This window comes from Carettochelys insculpta, chromosome 2 (assembly GCF_033958435.1).
Source record: "Carettochelys insculpta isolate YL-2023 chromosome 2, ASM3395843v1, whole genome shotgun sequence".
In the NCBI taxonomy this organism is placed as follows: domain Eukaryota; kingdom Metazoa; phylum Chordata; order Testudines; family Carettochelyidae; genus Carettochelys; species Carettochelys insculpta.
The window spans coordinates 230,086,583-230,101,893 of NC_134138.1; the positions used below are offsets into that span (position 1 = coordinate 230,086,583).

At 39.4% G+C, this 15,311-nt stretch overlaps 1 protein-coding gene across 3 annotated transcripts in view; it reads right to left on the minus strand.

Moving 5' to 3' along the window:
• Window positions 1-15,311, minus strand: part of UMAD1 (UBAP1-MVB12-associated (UMA) domain containing 1) — a 108,580-nt gene that overhangs the window by 89,172 nt on the left and 4,097 nt on the right. Inside the window, exons 2-3 of one of the 3 annotated variants that reach the window (XM_074986209.1) lie at window positions 8,993-9,098; window positions 7,420-7,454 (exon numbers count right to left, since the gene is read on the minus strand). In XM_074986209.1, the coding sequence (XP_074842310.1) occupies window positions 7,420-7,454; window positions 8,993-9,074 (117 nt within the window). In that variant the 5' untranslated portion in view covers window positions 9,075-9,098. The remainder of the gene's footprint in view (window positions 1-7,419; window positions 7,455-8,992; window positions 9,099-15,311) is intronic. The other 2 variants (XM_074986207.1, XM_074986208.1) reach the window with 2 other exon arrangements.

Consider the following 15,311-nt stretch of genomic DNA (forward strand, 5'->3'; position numbering starts at 1 on the left):
TTATGGAGATATCGATCCATAATGCCAGCAAACGTTCCATTCTCTCAATTATCTCAGTTCTTTGCCTCATTATTGTTACCTCCAAATGCTTCAAAGGTATATTTACCCTTTCTTCATTATTGTACGAACACTCATTGTAAGCAAGTTAAGAGCACGGCAATATCAACCGCTTGTTCGCCCTTTTTACTATGATCTGTAATATCCAATTTAGTGTTTAAAGCAATACTAATGCATTGTTTCTTTGCCTTGGCACCTTCAATCACGCTTGCACTACACTTACTCATTGTTGATGGATGGCAAATACATACAGTGCACTACAAGGAACAAGGGCACAGAACACATATTGAACAGCTAGGAGCTAGTCACAATGCAAGAACAGGGTGGAAGAAGCGTTGTGGAGGATTCTGGTACATTATGTAACTAATATGGCAGCTGTGAATTTCAAATCAAAGCATGACGATGTAAGAGCAGGGTATTTCTATGTTTTTGCCTTCAATTTGTCCGTGGCGTAAGGGCAAAACAATGTACATTGGGGCGATGTATAAAGGGGACATTGGTTTGAAAGACTGTCTTTTCTTCAAGCACATGCTATGTTTTTTAAAGTATGAATAATTAAATCAAAGATTCATTTCACACAGGGCAAGTGGACTCATGGTAGTCTGCACCAATACACACTTGTTCTATAATCAATACAAGTTTACTTAACGCCACTGAGAGATTCAGTGCACACTAACAAGGAGAAAAATGTATTAGAGACCATTTATCCCTTCTTCTCTGCAACCCATTCACCACCACCTTCCTCCCGAATAAAAAAAAATCAAAAACAAGCAAACCAAACCCCCCCCGCACTTGCATTAGTCTGAATTCTGCTTGTTTCATTCTCACTGCAATGACTTGCTCCATAACAGGACCACTTCTTACATCCTTTCTATAATACTTTACGATGCACTGATACGTGGTGTATATGAGCTGGATGATATTACTTGGGCAATAAGGCTAGCAGAATATAGCTGTTGAGAGATCACTTGAAAACTTCAAGCAGAAATGAAAGAGCAGTCAAAACAAGAATGCTAAGATAAATAAAAATACATGAAGTGTATAATCAATGTTGCACAAACTTGTCATTATGACCAAGTAGATCTTTAAAATTTATTTTAAGAAAAATTGTTTTTGTCAGCAACTGTTCAACATGTTTTATTTTTCATCACTCCTTATATGCAGGATTTAGAAGAGCAACGTCAATACAACCATGCCCAAGTGTGGACATGTCAGTTAAGCAATGCTTACAGATATTTCAAAACAGGAATTCTCCATCATGAGAACTGGATAGTATAATAACTCAGTTCTGGAAAAATGTTTGCAGCAGCTACATTTTATTTTGAGGAGGATGATCATTCTTCTTTTCAAAGTGGGGGTGAACAGCAAAATACTTTGATGACATCAAAACAATTTTTTTGTCATTTGACAACTTTATTTCATGAAGTTTAATAGGCTGAAACAATGGCACTCCAAGTTTAGCAATTTTTATTTTAGTCAAAAATGTAAAGACAATGTTTTAAGTAAACATTTGGAACATGTTAAAATTCTTATAACATTGAAGCCACAGATGCTGAGACTTTACTGTATTAACAAACACATCTGAGTTACAGTGAATATACATTTATTTCCTGTGTTGTAGGAAATCTGGAAAGAAAAGCAGTATTTATATATCACTTTTAAGAAATACACCTGCTCACACTACAGACATAATGAATTTCAGTTGTTTTGTAACCTAATTCATTTAATCGATATAAGACATGCTGACCAAAATTTACTCACTCAAAGCAACTGGCTTTCAGAATACAATCAACATATGCTTTTCAATGGTATTAATATAGAATGAAGCCTGTGCTACCAACTATTCATGTTGTTGCATTTTATTATTTTCTGCTATTAAAAATATGCAAATTCATTCTTTTGTCTTATATCGGTCTCATGGACCTCAAGAGATCTCTCTTGTGAGGTATTACAAAACAACAGCTAGATAATAACTATCAACATTTCAGACTTCTTTTTTTTTTTTTTTTTTACTATTAATGTGCCATTGCACTAATTAAGTTTCATGGTACAAAATGTTTGAAATAAACTTTTAAACCACGTTAAAACCAACTGCCTAATAAAAATAACATGCATTAATTACTCTACTGTACTCCACTGATTATTTACAGGAGCAGCAGAATGCAAGGAATATCACCATCTAGTGATACAAGAACAAACTGCAGTTTGTTTTTGTGTGAAACAAGCACTCAAGAGGATTACTTTGACTCGTTAGTGAATGAAGGGGTAGCCATTAACTCCTTATGTGACTAGAAAGAAAGGGAAGGATTTCATTTTTTATCTCCCCTCTGGGCCTGTTCCCTCCTCTTTGCTCAGTAAACTCAGACTCTAGTATTAGACAGCTATAGGATTAGTAGTTTAATTTTCTCTTATGCACAAAAAGCAGAAAGCAATACAGTTTTTAGATGCAAATTAATTTCACATCAAGAGATTAAAAAAACTTCTATTGTCAAATTTTCATCAGACTTTGCACAGAGGCTTTTACTTAATGATGTACTATTCAGATAGCCCACAAAATAAAAAGCCCTGCGCCACTCATTTCATGGTAAAACAATTTTCTAAAGATTGAAGCAGCAGTTTGCTTTTGGGGGAGGAGAACAGAGATATAAACATGTACTACATGATGGATTTTGTAGCTTCCAGGAGAAAACCACAGGGTCTTTGGAAGAGAGAAATAACATGCCCAACTGACATACTTCCTAGTGTGTTTAATATATTTTTGCTTAAAAATGTAGTAAAGCAGTGCCACTAACTCTTGGTCATTAGCAGTAGCCAGAGCCCCTTTAATAAAATATTAAGGAAGAAAATATTGTCAATAGTGACATGTTTCTCCTGCATATATATATTTGCATGTCCCAGAAAACAAGCAGCATTGCCAAGAGCTAACACTTCTCTCTCCACGCCATTCATCTTCCAATAAAAACAAAGTTGCATTAATACATTTAAATTGAATATATATTGTGAAATTATCAATGATGCTATTAGAGTAGAACTAATTTTAATTGATGAACTTGTAATTTGCATAATACATTTGTTAGAACAAAAAGGGTATTTAAAATGCATGTATATTCATCTCTTTGGCAAATTCTGATAAAAATAAATATAACATCTGAAAAACAGGGTTACATTATATACTGGTGGTTTTAACCAAACACTACAGAATAGTTTACAAAAAATGTTTTAAACTAAATCTACTTATATTACTTTTTTCCATCATTTCTGCTTTTTTATGTTGCAAAGGCCCAAACTATGATCTTTTAAATGTTTTTTCTTTTAAAACCTAAAGTGTACAATATTGATGACATAAAAATTACTTTAATGGACAGTGCTGTTTGCATTTTTTTGTAGCAGAGTACTGTGCTGGGTGCATGCAGTACAACTTCAAGGTCAGAATTAATTTTACAACTAAAAATTTAGTTTATAAAATTAATGCTGCCCTGGAAGTATATTAACCTGTAAAATTCATTCTGTGCAAACTGAACTTCAGTATTTTGCCATTTACACTATTATGAATTGTATAAAGATAAACATTAAAAAAACCCCAATTATGACTAAAAGGCCAGGACCTAATTACACTGTATTTCTAAGGGAAAGATACACAGCCCCACTAATCCCAATTTGTAGTGTACCCAATTCTTCCTTCCACTGTACACAGTGCTTCAAGCACTTGCATATCTAGAAAACGCTGTAGGAAAATTAAGGTCAGAAAAACCACTTAGCTTTTTTGAAGAACAGAATTGATGTTTTCAGGACAGAAAATTAACTCATTGTTCAGGGTATTCTTCCTTCATATGGAAGAGCATCAGTGGATTCAAGCAACTGTTATAAAATATTTTCTGAAACAAAACTGCAATTCCCAAAAAACTTAATATTTAGTCTGCTGTATCCCACTGCAGACAAACTAGTCATTGGTACCTTATCATATAGGAACATAAGTGAACTACATGTGACCTTTAACAAAGGAGTTACCATAGTGAATCAGACTCATGGTCCATCCGGTCCAGTACCCTATGCAGATAAAACCACAGTTGGCAGATGCGGGACAATGTGTTAACCCATCTTCCTCCAACAAAGATCTCATCCCTAAAAAAGATTGGCTTAGAGCCTCAAACAGCCAAGTCTCTTTCTCATCCAAGATTTGGAAACATTGACTATAACAACTCTGTATATTCTTGTTATTCAATACCTATCTAATCAATCTTTACATCTTACTAAGTTCTTGGCTTTATCAACATAATGCAAAAGTGAATTCTATAGTCTAAACATGCATTATATGAAAAAAATGCTCCTTTTTACTAGTTTTGAATTTGACACCATTCTACTCAATTGAATATGCCCCTTTTCTTGTGTTATGAAAAAGGGACCACGTCTACAGTACAGTGATCTTTCAAAAGATGATCTTCCAGAACATTTTCTTTCAAAACAGCGCATCCATACACAAAAAAGGCAGATGGATTTTTCAATCTGCTCTTTCAATAGAGAGCATCCACACAGCCCCCACTCTTTCAAAAGAGCAGGCCAGGGATTGAAAAACCGGCACCACAAGGACTGCTTTTTTGAAAAAATGGCCCACAGAGCTTCTAAATATGCTTGTTTTCAAATGAAGCTTTCAAAAGGAGGCACTCTTCCTGATCTGGGAGTGGAAGAGGGCTTCTGGAAAAAGAACTGCATTTTTTCGATTTTGGATCGAACGAGCACATTTTGTGCGTGGATGTTCTGTGTGTTTTTTAGAAAAAGGGTATAATTTTCTGAAGGACCTTGCTAGTGTAGATGTGACCAGGGAGAATAGAACTATTGGTATAAAACAATTTATATGGAATGCTATTTGCTAGCACCTGTCAGTGTTCATTTAATTTATTTATTTATTGTGAGGTATATAGGCATGCATGTGAAAGGGTATTCGTAGCACAAGGCAACAAGCAGCAACAAAATATACTACTTTTAATTCCATAGACACATCAGAACAGACTTCACACACACTTTCTCCAGCGATAAAAAACACAATTGGCTTATGGCTGTGATGCACCATACATGCACATCAGTGGGCCTCAAGGGAATATGTACTGGGGACTTCTTTATCTTGCTAATCAACAAATCTCTCATCCACAACTACCTGTGGAAGATGCTTACCTCTAGAGAGATAATGTAATGGGCAAAATAAAGATGGAAACTCTCAATTACTACCCAACAAAGAGTTTAACAATACCTATGAGTTTACATTTACCCACAATTTGCTTTACAGCTCTGGCCTGTAAGAAAGGATGGTGGAAGGAGAAGGAGGCAGTGGTATAAGGGAAAGGCATGGGGTTTGTTTGGCAATTCCAAGTAACTCATTTTCCCAAAACCCAATCAACATAGTGAAAGCTTATGCTGTGTTGGCAGTCATTCCTCTGTAGCACTGACAATAATCCTGCACTCTTTTTATTTCTTCTGGGGTACTCTTCATATGGTGTACAAATCCCTTATCAGAGCAACCGAACCTCAGCAAAAGCCCTGCAGATGAGACCCAAACTAAGCTCTGACACACAGATCAGAATTAGAGACCGACACAGAGCCAAATGTTGATTTCTATTTGTTAGACTAAGCTTGGAATTTCCCCCCAGAAAAGCTGTAAAATTTATATACAGAGAGAGAGAGAGAACTATACGTATCTCATAAAACTGAAAGGGACCTTCAGAGGTCATTGAGTCCAGTCCCCTGCCTTCACAGCAGGACCTATCGCCATCCCTGACAAGTGTTATTGGTTTTTTTTTTAAATCTATTTGCCCCAGGTCCCTAAATAGCCCCCTCAGGGAGCAAACTTACAATCCTGGGTTTAGCAGGCCAACACTCAAACCACTGAGCTACCCCTCCCCACAGCAACAGAGAAGGATGGCAAGGCCAGTGGTAACTATGGAAGCACAGAAGACTAGGGAGGAACTGTAGAATTTTAGGAGACAAGGCATCCTGTTAGAGGTAGTGACTGCCAAGTCTGTCTGTCTCCAAACCACCAGCCGACTAAGTACTTGTGAACCTTTGAACAAAAAGCAAGGAAACATTCCCTCTATAAATTTGTGTATTGGGATCACCCTTTCCTTACAAAGCCCATTCAGAAGTATTTTATAAGAATGACTGAATTCCCTCCCTCCACAGAACTGAGCTGAACACTCTCCTGATCACAGTGTCAATTTGCCCTGGAGTAGGGGTGACTTTCTACATCAGGTCCCACTTTTTGTTCCTGCAATTAGTACCCCGCCCCACACACCTGTATCATGCAATCCAAACCAATGGAAATTTCAGTTATGTTCATGGGGGGGGGTGGAATTTTGGCACATGTAAGAAAATAAGTATGTAGAACTGAAAACGTTATCAATCAGCATATAAATGTGAATACACATCCATAAAAAAAGTTTCAACATTTTTAATGAGATGGATGAGCTTGATACCCAGCAGCTAACCATGCTGTTTCCCCCCCCTTATGAAATTTCACACACCCCTGAAGAGGCCCACCCCCCACTTTGGTTAATCCTGCCCTAGAGCTGTATCTCCTTTTTTCCAGTACAGAAAGAATTCTCATTTCTTCCTTGACTAAGGAGTTGGAAAGAGACCCCATTTTTAGGCTATTTACTCTTGTATGCCTTCGTTAAAATATGGGTTTCACTGACCAAAACAAAAACAAAAAACGTTTTAAGACTACATAAACTGTGAACTACTTTTCCATCAAAGCTGAAAAATAATTTTAAATAAAAACACCACATTAGAACCACAGAGGCAGCTAAAGTTTCTAAAGTTGTTAAGCTGCTCTGAGCTAAATGGAGGGAGAACACCTAACCACTTCCTAAATAAGGCATCCTTCCTGTGGCATCTTCCCCTGAAGCTGATCGTGTTGTACCCATTTCCATCTAGGGCTACATCTACACTACAGCATCCTTCAAAAGAAATTCTTCTGGAAGATCTCTTCCGAAAAACTTCTTTCTAAAGAGCACAGCAACACGAAAAAGCAGATTGAAAGATCCATCCACACTTTCGATAGTGTCCCCACGGTCCCCGCTCTTTCAAAAGAACGGGCTGGGGATCAAAAAATCTGGCACCATGAGGACTGCTCTTTCAAAAAAAAGGGCCCCCAGGGCATCTACACACTTTTTTCCCCCAAAAAAGAATCATTTGGGAAAAAGGTGCTCTTCTTCATTTTGGGAGAGGAAGAGGGCCACTGGAAAAAGAGCTGCATTCTTTCACTTTCAGATCGAAAGAGTGCATTTTGTGTGTAGACACTCTGCAGGTTGTGTCAGAAATGGTCCATTTTTTTCAGAAGAACTTGCTAGTATAGATGCATCCTGGAAGGAAATGATATCTTCCACTGTCAGAACTACTGGACATCCCTTTACAAGAAAGAAATAGTGATGTGACAATATACTTTGAAGCAACTTATAAGGTTAACTGCTAAGTTAGTTCAAAACAAAATATAAAATGCTATATCCAAACATTACAGTCAACCACAGGATGTGTGTGACATGTAAGATACTTCTGCCCACAGCTTTCCATATCTGGCATTCCAGCATTGGCTCTGAGACTGCCTCAAATAATAGTCATTACTTCTGAGGAGGTCTTCAGAACCTTCTGATGAGGTTGTTTAAAATGGAGATACTGGAATTAATATATTTAGCTGTGCCTTCTTTGTAAAAGTTAGGGAAAAAAAGAGGAGCTGGTACTGAGCCGACTTGCCACCCCTCCACCCCCAAGGCCAATTCCATAGCTGGGACTGTGAAGGTGCCAGTATTCAATACCAGTAAGTACCGGCACCAAAAAAAGCACTGAATTTAGCTACTGAAGTTGAAGTATGCAGATACAGGCATATGCAGTAAATTTACTGAGATACAACTGTGAAACAGGACATTACAAAATTAAAAATTAGATATTAGAAATGAGACCTAACTGTTAAGTAGTTGGCGTACCTACTGATATATAATTGTTCTGGAAGAGACTGCCAAAACACTTCTGTTAAACATTTCTTCCATTATTAAATTGTTCCAGTGATTACCCATGACACCTACATGAAACCTCTCTGAAAATGATAAAATCAGCACAAATGGAAGAAACTGTTGAATACGCTCACAGTATTACATACTACTAATAAGCAGGAGGAAAAAAAAGTCAGCCACAAATACAGAGGTGGAAGACCTCTCGCAAGAACAAATCAATATAATGATGGCATCAAAATATTTATAATGACAGTTACATTAAGGATGGAATTAATTGCAATAAGAAATAAAAGATCAGTTGCACTACAAGGGTAATAAAATATTATCTCACATTTCATCCCTCTGACACAACCACAAAATACTTGATTAAAAAATGTTTGACACAGTCACAGATTAAAATGAGCAGAATTCCTCCTACCCACCATCCTCTCTACTGCCCTGAAAACCTAATATTTAATAACTGACATTTTAGGAGAATACAGCATTACAACTGCTTACATTTTTACTGAAGTACTTATGAGCAAAATTTTGAGAAAGAATACCTACATTTCATATGTGACTGTAAATAGTAACATGAGGGCTTTTCCAGGTTAGTATTTGGAACACTTTGGTAGCAACTGAGTTTGTAATGGTAATTGCTTAAGAATAGTTCTCCCCTTTTGATGGGGGAACAAAGTGCTGAAGTTACCAATGTTTTTTGGCAACTCAGTGGTCTTATTTTTCCTCTAAGAAATGAAACAGTGACTACAATTTTGTTTGGAGAAATAGAATTGTACACTTTTAGTGTTCTGACTTATTTCATAGCCTCCCCAGACCAATTTCTGTTCCTCTTCCTATTTTCATGTAAATATTTTTAAAACTTCTCAATTGAATTGATAGTAGTAATATTGTTGAAATAAAAACACTCCATAAAACCATATTATATTAGAATCACTTACCCACTAAAACAAATCCATCTGCTTCTCTTTCTGGCAACGACACCTTCTTAGAGTCCTGGCTTTTTCGGAAAAAGGTAAACATATCTTCTGTTCCTCAAGCTGCTCTCTAAAAAGAAAATACTGTTAAGTAAGTATGAAGCAAACAGTTTTTCCTTATAAAAAACTACCAAAAAGATAGTACATTGTCTATGTTGATGCTGAAAATGTACCTCTAGATTTGAAAAAAAAGTCAGATGTACTCATGTCAAATAGATTTAAATAACTGGTTAGAGAAAGTCAACACTATAGACAGGAGGTACAAAACACTGAATCACCTTCACTCACTAATAGCTTTTACTTATTTTAAATAACTCCACACAATTCCCTTCTGCAAGTTTCCACGCTCAGTATCTACTTTTCATCATAAAAGTTGAGAGAAACCCTTTTGTTTGTCCTTAATGCACATTTTCACATTATCTTACATACACATTCCCAATGAAAGTTATTGCTACATCCTCCCTATCTTACCTGAACCAGACAGAAATAATCCAAAACTAGCTGAACTTTGAAACTTGAACACGGCAGGTATTTACTACTTGTTAGGTATACTTGTCACCCATTGAGTTTGTTGTAAATTAGCCAATGGACTAATCCCATAGAAATTTGCATGTTCTGCTTCATTCACAAAGGAGTCACATTCACACACTGGATTATCAGCATGTTTGCACAACTGGGCCCCAATTTACGAATTTTGATGAAAATATATGTAGTACTAGGTATTTACAAAGTTTCAGTTTTTCAGGTCTCACATTCCTAGAGAATAGCACAGTACTGGTGTACCTATTCCAGAAGTGTGTTAAAACTTACAAATATGGTGAATAAAGCAGGTGACTGGTAATTCTTAGACCAGCATGCATTTTGCTAAGAAGCTGACCAGAAAAGCTTAGCAAGGTCATTTTGTCACCAAAGCTGTGTCTACACTTGCATTCCTCTTTCGACTGAACATTCTTAGTCAGTTTGGCTGAGTCTACAACAGAAAGTTCTTTTGAAAGATCCAGCAGAGTGTCTGCATGCAAAAAATGTTCTTGCAAAAGTAAAGAGAAAGACTGAGGTTCTCCTTTCGAAATCACTTTTCCTTTCCCATTTCAGGAAGAGCAATGCCGTAGAAAGCTTTTTTTGAAAGAAAACAAGTGTAGGTACTCCGCAGGCCCCTTTTTTTGAAAGAGCAGTCCTCACAGAGCCTGTTTTTTTGATCCATAGTCTGTTCTTTCAAAACAGTGGAGACTGTGTGGACATGCTCTTTCGAAAGAGCGGGTCACTCTTTTGATCTGCTTTTTTGTTTGTGGACACACTTTCGACAGAAGTTCTTTCGGAAGAGATCTTATGGAAGAGGATCTTTTGAAAGAGCTCTGTAGTGCAGACATAGCCTTTGCCATGTTTCATGCAAGCCAGTTAAATATAATAGTAGTGGAATAATTTATTTGCACAGCAACAAATGATGCCTAAATTACCATCCAAGCTTCATACAGGTTGGAAATTGCACTCTCAGCAATTCTGAATAACCACTATATTCATATACAAAACTGAAACCTGAACAGCTCTTCACATCTCTTTTCACTACAATATAAAAATCAACTTTTAACTAATACACTGCCTGAAGAATTAATGTGCTATAAAAAAAGCTTATTAAAAACTTATTTCATGAGTAAGGCACAGAGCAAAAGGTTCGTGAAGGGAAAAAAAAATCCTCATTTTTCCAAGGTTTCTATCCAAACTAGAATCATCCCAGGATGACACTCATTTGAGCCACACCCACAAAAGCTCTCCCTCTTTGTCCTCTCAATTTAATTTATTCTGAGAAACAACCTGGTTTAAGAAATTTCTGTGATAGAAAAATAAAGTGCCCTTTTCTACCACTCAGATATTTATTTTAAATGTTTTCACACACCTTTTATGAAAAGAAATGTAGGTGTAATCTGTCTGTCTTAATTTTTAATCAAGCTATCAGCTAACCCTCCCACCAAAAAAGATATATACAGTATCAGTTCAGATGCTGTCTGCATTACTAAAAACATCATAAACTTAAAAAGACAGAAAAGTTGAAATCAAGTCACGTGTACAATTTATTCACTGTTGACAGATTTACAAATCTCGTGCTTCATTTGCATATTCTCACATGATCACTCTTCCAGAAGAGACATTTCCAAAAGTAGACAGGGTTCATTCGGAGAAAAACAAAAATTTTTTCGAAAGAACCCTTCTTCCTCATTCATTTCAGGAAGAAGGGTTTTTTGAAAATGTTTTTTTTATTTCCTCCGTAGGAACCCCGTCTACATGGTTGGTTTTGCTTTCGGAAAAGTCTCTTCTGGAAGTGCGATCATGCAAGTTTATACAAATGAAGCATAAGATTTGTAAATCAGAGCTTCATCTGCATTTTCAATCTTCCTCATTTGCTTTCCTCCTCCAAAAGGGGAATGCTGTGCAGACGTGGCCTATATGATTTATTGAACAAGTGCTGTTTATTCCCCATACAGTAATCCCCCAAGATATGCACATTTTGAATGCTTGTATCGCGTGTTTTTAGCAAGGGGGAGGGGGATGAGCTAGTGCCGTGGCGGGGGGAAACCCCACAGCTCCATGGCTGGAAACCAGCTGGGCAGCACCGAGCCAGCAGAGCCAGCCATGAGGTCCCTGGTAATAGAGCAGGGAGATCCAAAGCCCCATGGCTGAAAGCCGAGTGGACAGCACCTAGCCAGCAGAGCCAGCTGGAGGGTCCCCATCCAAGGAGACCCCGCAACTGGAGCCTTCTCCCTCCCTTCCCCCAGCTGCAAAGCTGTCTGGCAGCCGCAAGGCTGGAGTAAGGGAGGGAGAAGGCTCTTACCCTAGTTCCCAGCTCCCCACTTGTGGAAACTGAGAAGCTAACCAGCCATGAGCTGGTCAGTTTCCCAGGTACCAAGCGGCAGCCTGGTTCCCGTCTCCCCTGAACTGGCAGGACCCGGGAAAATGACTGGCCAGCTCAGGGGTTTACTGTATATGAACTGCATGACACATTTTGCCGCTCCTGAATTATTAACCAAATCCATGTATTCATGTCAAATATTGGTGATATGGCAGAATTTTCTAAAGCTTTCACAATCTATTATTAACTTTGAACATTCAGCAGCTGACATTCCCACTGCTCTGCCATACATTATCCATTAATCTCTTCACTGATTATCCTGCACTATGATAACCCTTCATTTCTTTATATAAACTTTGTTCAGATTATTAATGTGACCCAAGTAAATAAATTTGCATCAGTTATCTCCAACAATATTTTTTAACACAGGCATTTGTCTTTTCTTCCACCAGGGTCTTCATCAGCACCACATTTCAAATAAGTCAGTTTTCTGCTTGTAAGTAACTTGAATTTCCCACCATTTGCATCCATAAATCCATACAGAAAAAATGGGCACTTCAGCAACTACACCTTTGTACTTTGAAATGCCAAGGTTTTTCACAAATGAAGCCATGGGTGAGCAAACTACTTTAGCCTGCTTCCAGTTCCTTTGGAACAGGCTCCTTGGTTTGCTGTGTAAGAACCCAACTAGCTTTATTCATCTACAACCTATCCATTCATCATAATGCCCACTTTCAATCTCTTTTCATTAGCTATGCCAATGCACATCCATTTTGCTTCAGACTAGTTGTATGCATGTGGGCATAAGTTCCCCCTAAGGTGTGCAGCTTCCCATTAAGCCCCACACAGGGCTGCAGCAGGAAGAGATCTCTCCCACAAGCACTGAAGCTACTGGGGCCAGTGAGGAGAAGCCCCTCCCTGCTGTCCCCAGCACCAAGCTGTCACAACCAGCAGGAGGAGCCTCTGCCTGCTATCCCCAGCTGAGAGGCACCCAGGTAAACCCAAGCCAACTCCCTGCCTGTCTTGAATGCCCCCCACCCTGAGCACTCACCTGTATCCCAAAGCCCCCACCCCAAAAGTCTACACCCCACAGCCCAGAGCCAGCTCCCCAGCCTGCACACCAACCCACAGCACAAAGCCCTACTGCACTCCAAACTCCTCATCCCCACCTCATCCCAGAACATGAACCCCCTACTCCTCCTCCTCTCCCCCCTGCACTACCCTGCATACAGAGCCCTTGCTCCACAACTCTGTCCCAGCCATGGGCCCCTCCACCCCAGCCCCACCCAGTCACCCATTTTTCACACTTTTGTGAAAAATTCTTTGCAGTCTGCTTTTGACTTAAACTACCTCAAGTTTTTTATGTATAATCTGCAACTTTGCCACCTTGCTATTCACTCCTTTTTTCACCAGATCATACGTGAATACGTTAAACAATACTAGGCCCAATACAGATCTTTGGCAGACCCCTGCTATTTACCTCTCTCCAATCTGCAAATGCAGAAGCTACTCCTATGCTTTATTTCCTGTCTTTTTACCACTTACAAAGTTAGCAGTCATATGATCAGAATCTTTGGTGAAGGTTCTCGTCAAAGGCTTTCTGAAAGCTGAAGTACACCAAGACCAAGAAAAATACTGTGATGGGGTGTACCTCCCCGACACTGTTTCAGAAGCAGTTTAGCTACACTCTCCCAGCTGAGGAAGCCATATCCCTTGATCCCTGCTGGGCATGCTCCATCTCCAACAAGAGCAGCAGTGTACTGCAGGCTCTTCCAGGCAAACCTAGAAGCTACAGGAACCAGAAGCCAGCTCAGCTTAGGTGCCAACATATCCCACAGCTGATTGCCGCCGCCACCACCAGAGGAGAGAAAGCAAAAGCCATGAGACTATCAGCCTTGTAAAGAAGGGTTGCAAGTGACCCCAGAGTGGGATTGAGGTACAAGGTATCTGAGACTGACTGTGGATGCACTGGTGCCCTAGGGCCCTGAGTTAGGATGTGGTGGAGCAGATGCACCAGATGGGTAAACGATGCATGAGCAGGACTGCTGTACTAACTTTAGCAACTGGCCACACCGCCCTGCACCAAGGTATAGCTGCATAGACTTGGTGCAGGGTTGCTGTGGTGACACAGGAAGCAGGCCATATGAGCTGGTAAAACTCTACTTTGATCCCTCTTCCACCCATAACCTGATGCCCTCTACAGCCACCCTGCAACAAATACTGTAAAAGAAAAAGTAAAGTTTGAATTTAGTTTGGAAAAGACAGAGAACTACTGTAGGAATAGACAACATGGGCTAAGAAAGACAATTTTGTCTGTAGAATATCTGATAGATTGCTGAGTAGGTAGCTAGAGGCTGAAAATGAAGAAATCACAGTTGTCCAAGTGACAGAAAATTACTGTATGAATCAGAAGTTTGGCATTGAAAGATGGGTAGAAATGCAGCATAGGACACAAATGTCATAGAACAGCAGATAAGGACAAGAGCTGATGAAAACTTGGAAGGAAGGAAATAATACACTTGAACAAATGTAGCACAGACACATTCTGATATATATAATCAGAATGTGTCTGTGCTACATTTTTTCAAGAACTCCTCTTAAACTGCAAGAGCTTCAACCACAAAATTGCAAGAGCTACAACCACGGTGGGGGCAGCCGCCCAGAGCCTGCCCCCTCAACAGCCTGCAGGGGAGAAGGAGCCCACTGGAGAGCTGAAAAAGTGGGTATGTCCCATGAAAACTAGAGGGTCTTTGCCCATGAAAGCTTATGCTCCAAAATATCTGTTAGTCTATAAGGTGCCACAGGACTTCTTGTTGTTTTTCAAGATACAAACTAACTCAGCTACCTCTCTGTACTTGTCACCTAATAAATAATATTGTTAGTCTTTAAGGTGCTACAGAACTGCTTTTTCAGTTTTGACTCCCAGTGCAGTTAGCTACTACCCTCGTGGAGGTGGTTTATCCAGAGAGCTCTTGCCATAGGCACACTGCTGCTTTAAACTTTTAAGTCAGGGATGGGGAACCTATGGATTGCAAGCCAGATCCAACCCACTTCTTTCCTTGATTTGACTCACCCCCGTAATATGGCAAGCCAACACCGATGCTCCAGACATGAGGGGGAGGGGAAGTATCAAGGTTCAAGGGAGAGTTTAGCAACCATACATCAATGTGATATTAAGAGATGCAGTCAGAGATAGACAGGAGAATGTTAGTGATAGCACATGCAGCCCCTCCACCCAATGGCTGGAGCACCAGCATCAACTACGATCAGTGGAGGGGGAAGTGGGCAGGGGTGGAACCCAGAGCCTCACAGGCCAGATCAGACAAAGCTGCCGGACAGGAAAAGGAAACTGCTCTATCCCTGTGCTTGCTTGTTTGCAAACTCCACCCCTGTCCCTCCCACTAGCCAGATATCCCACCCAATGGGAACAGTGGGGGCAGC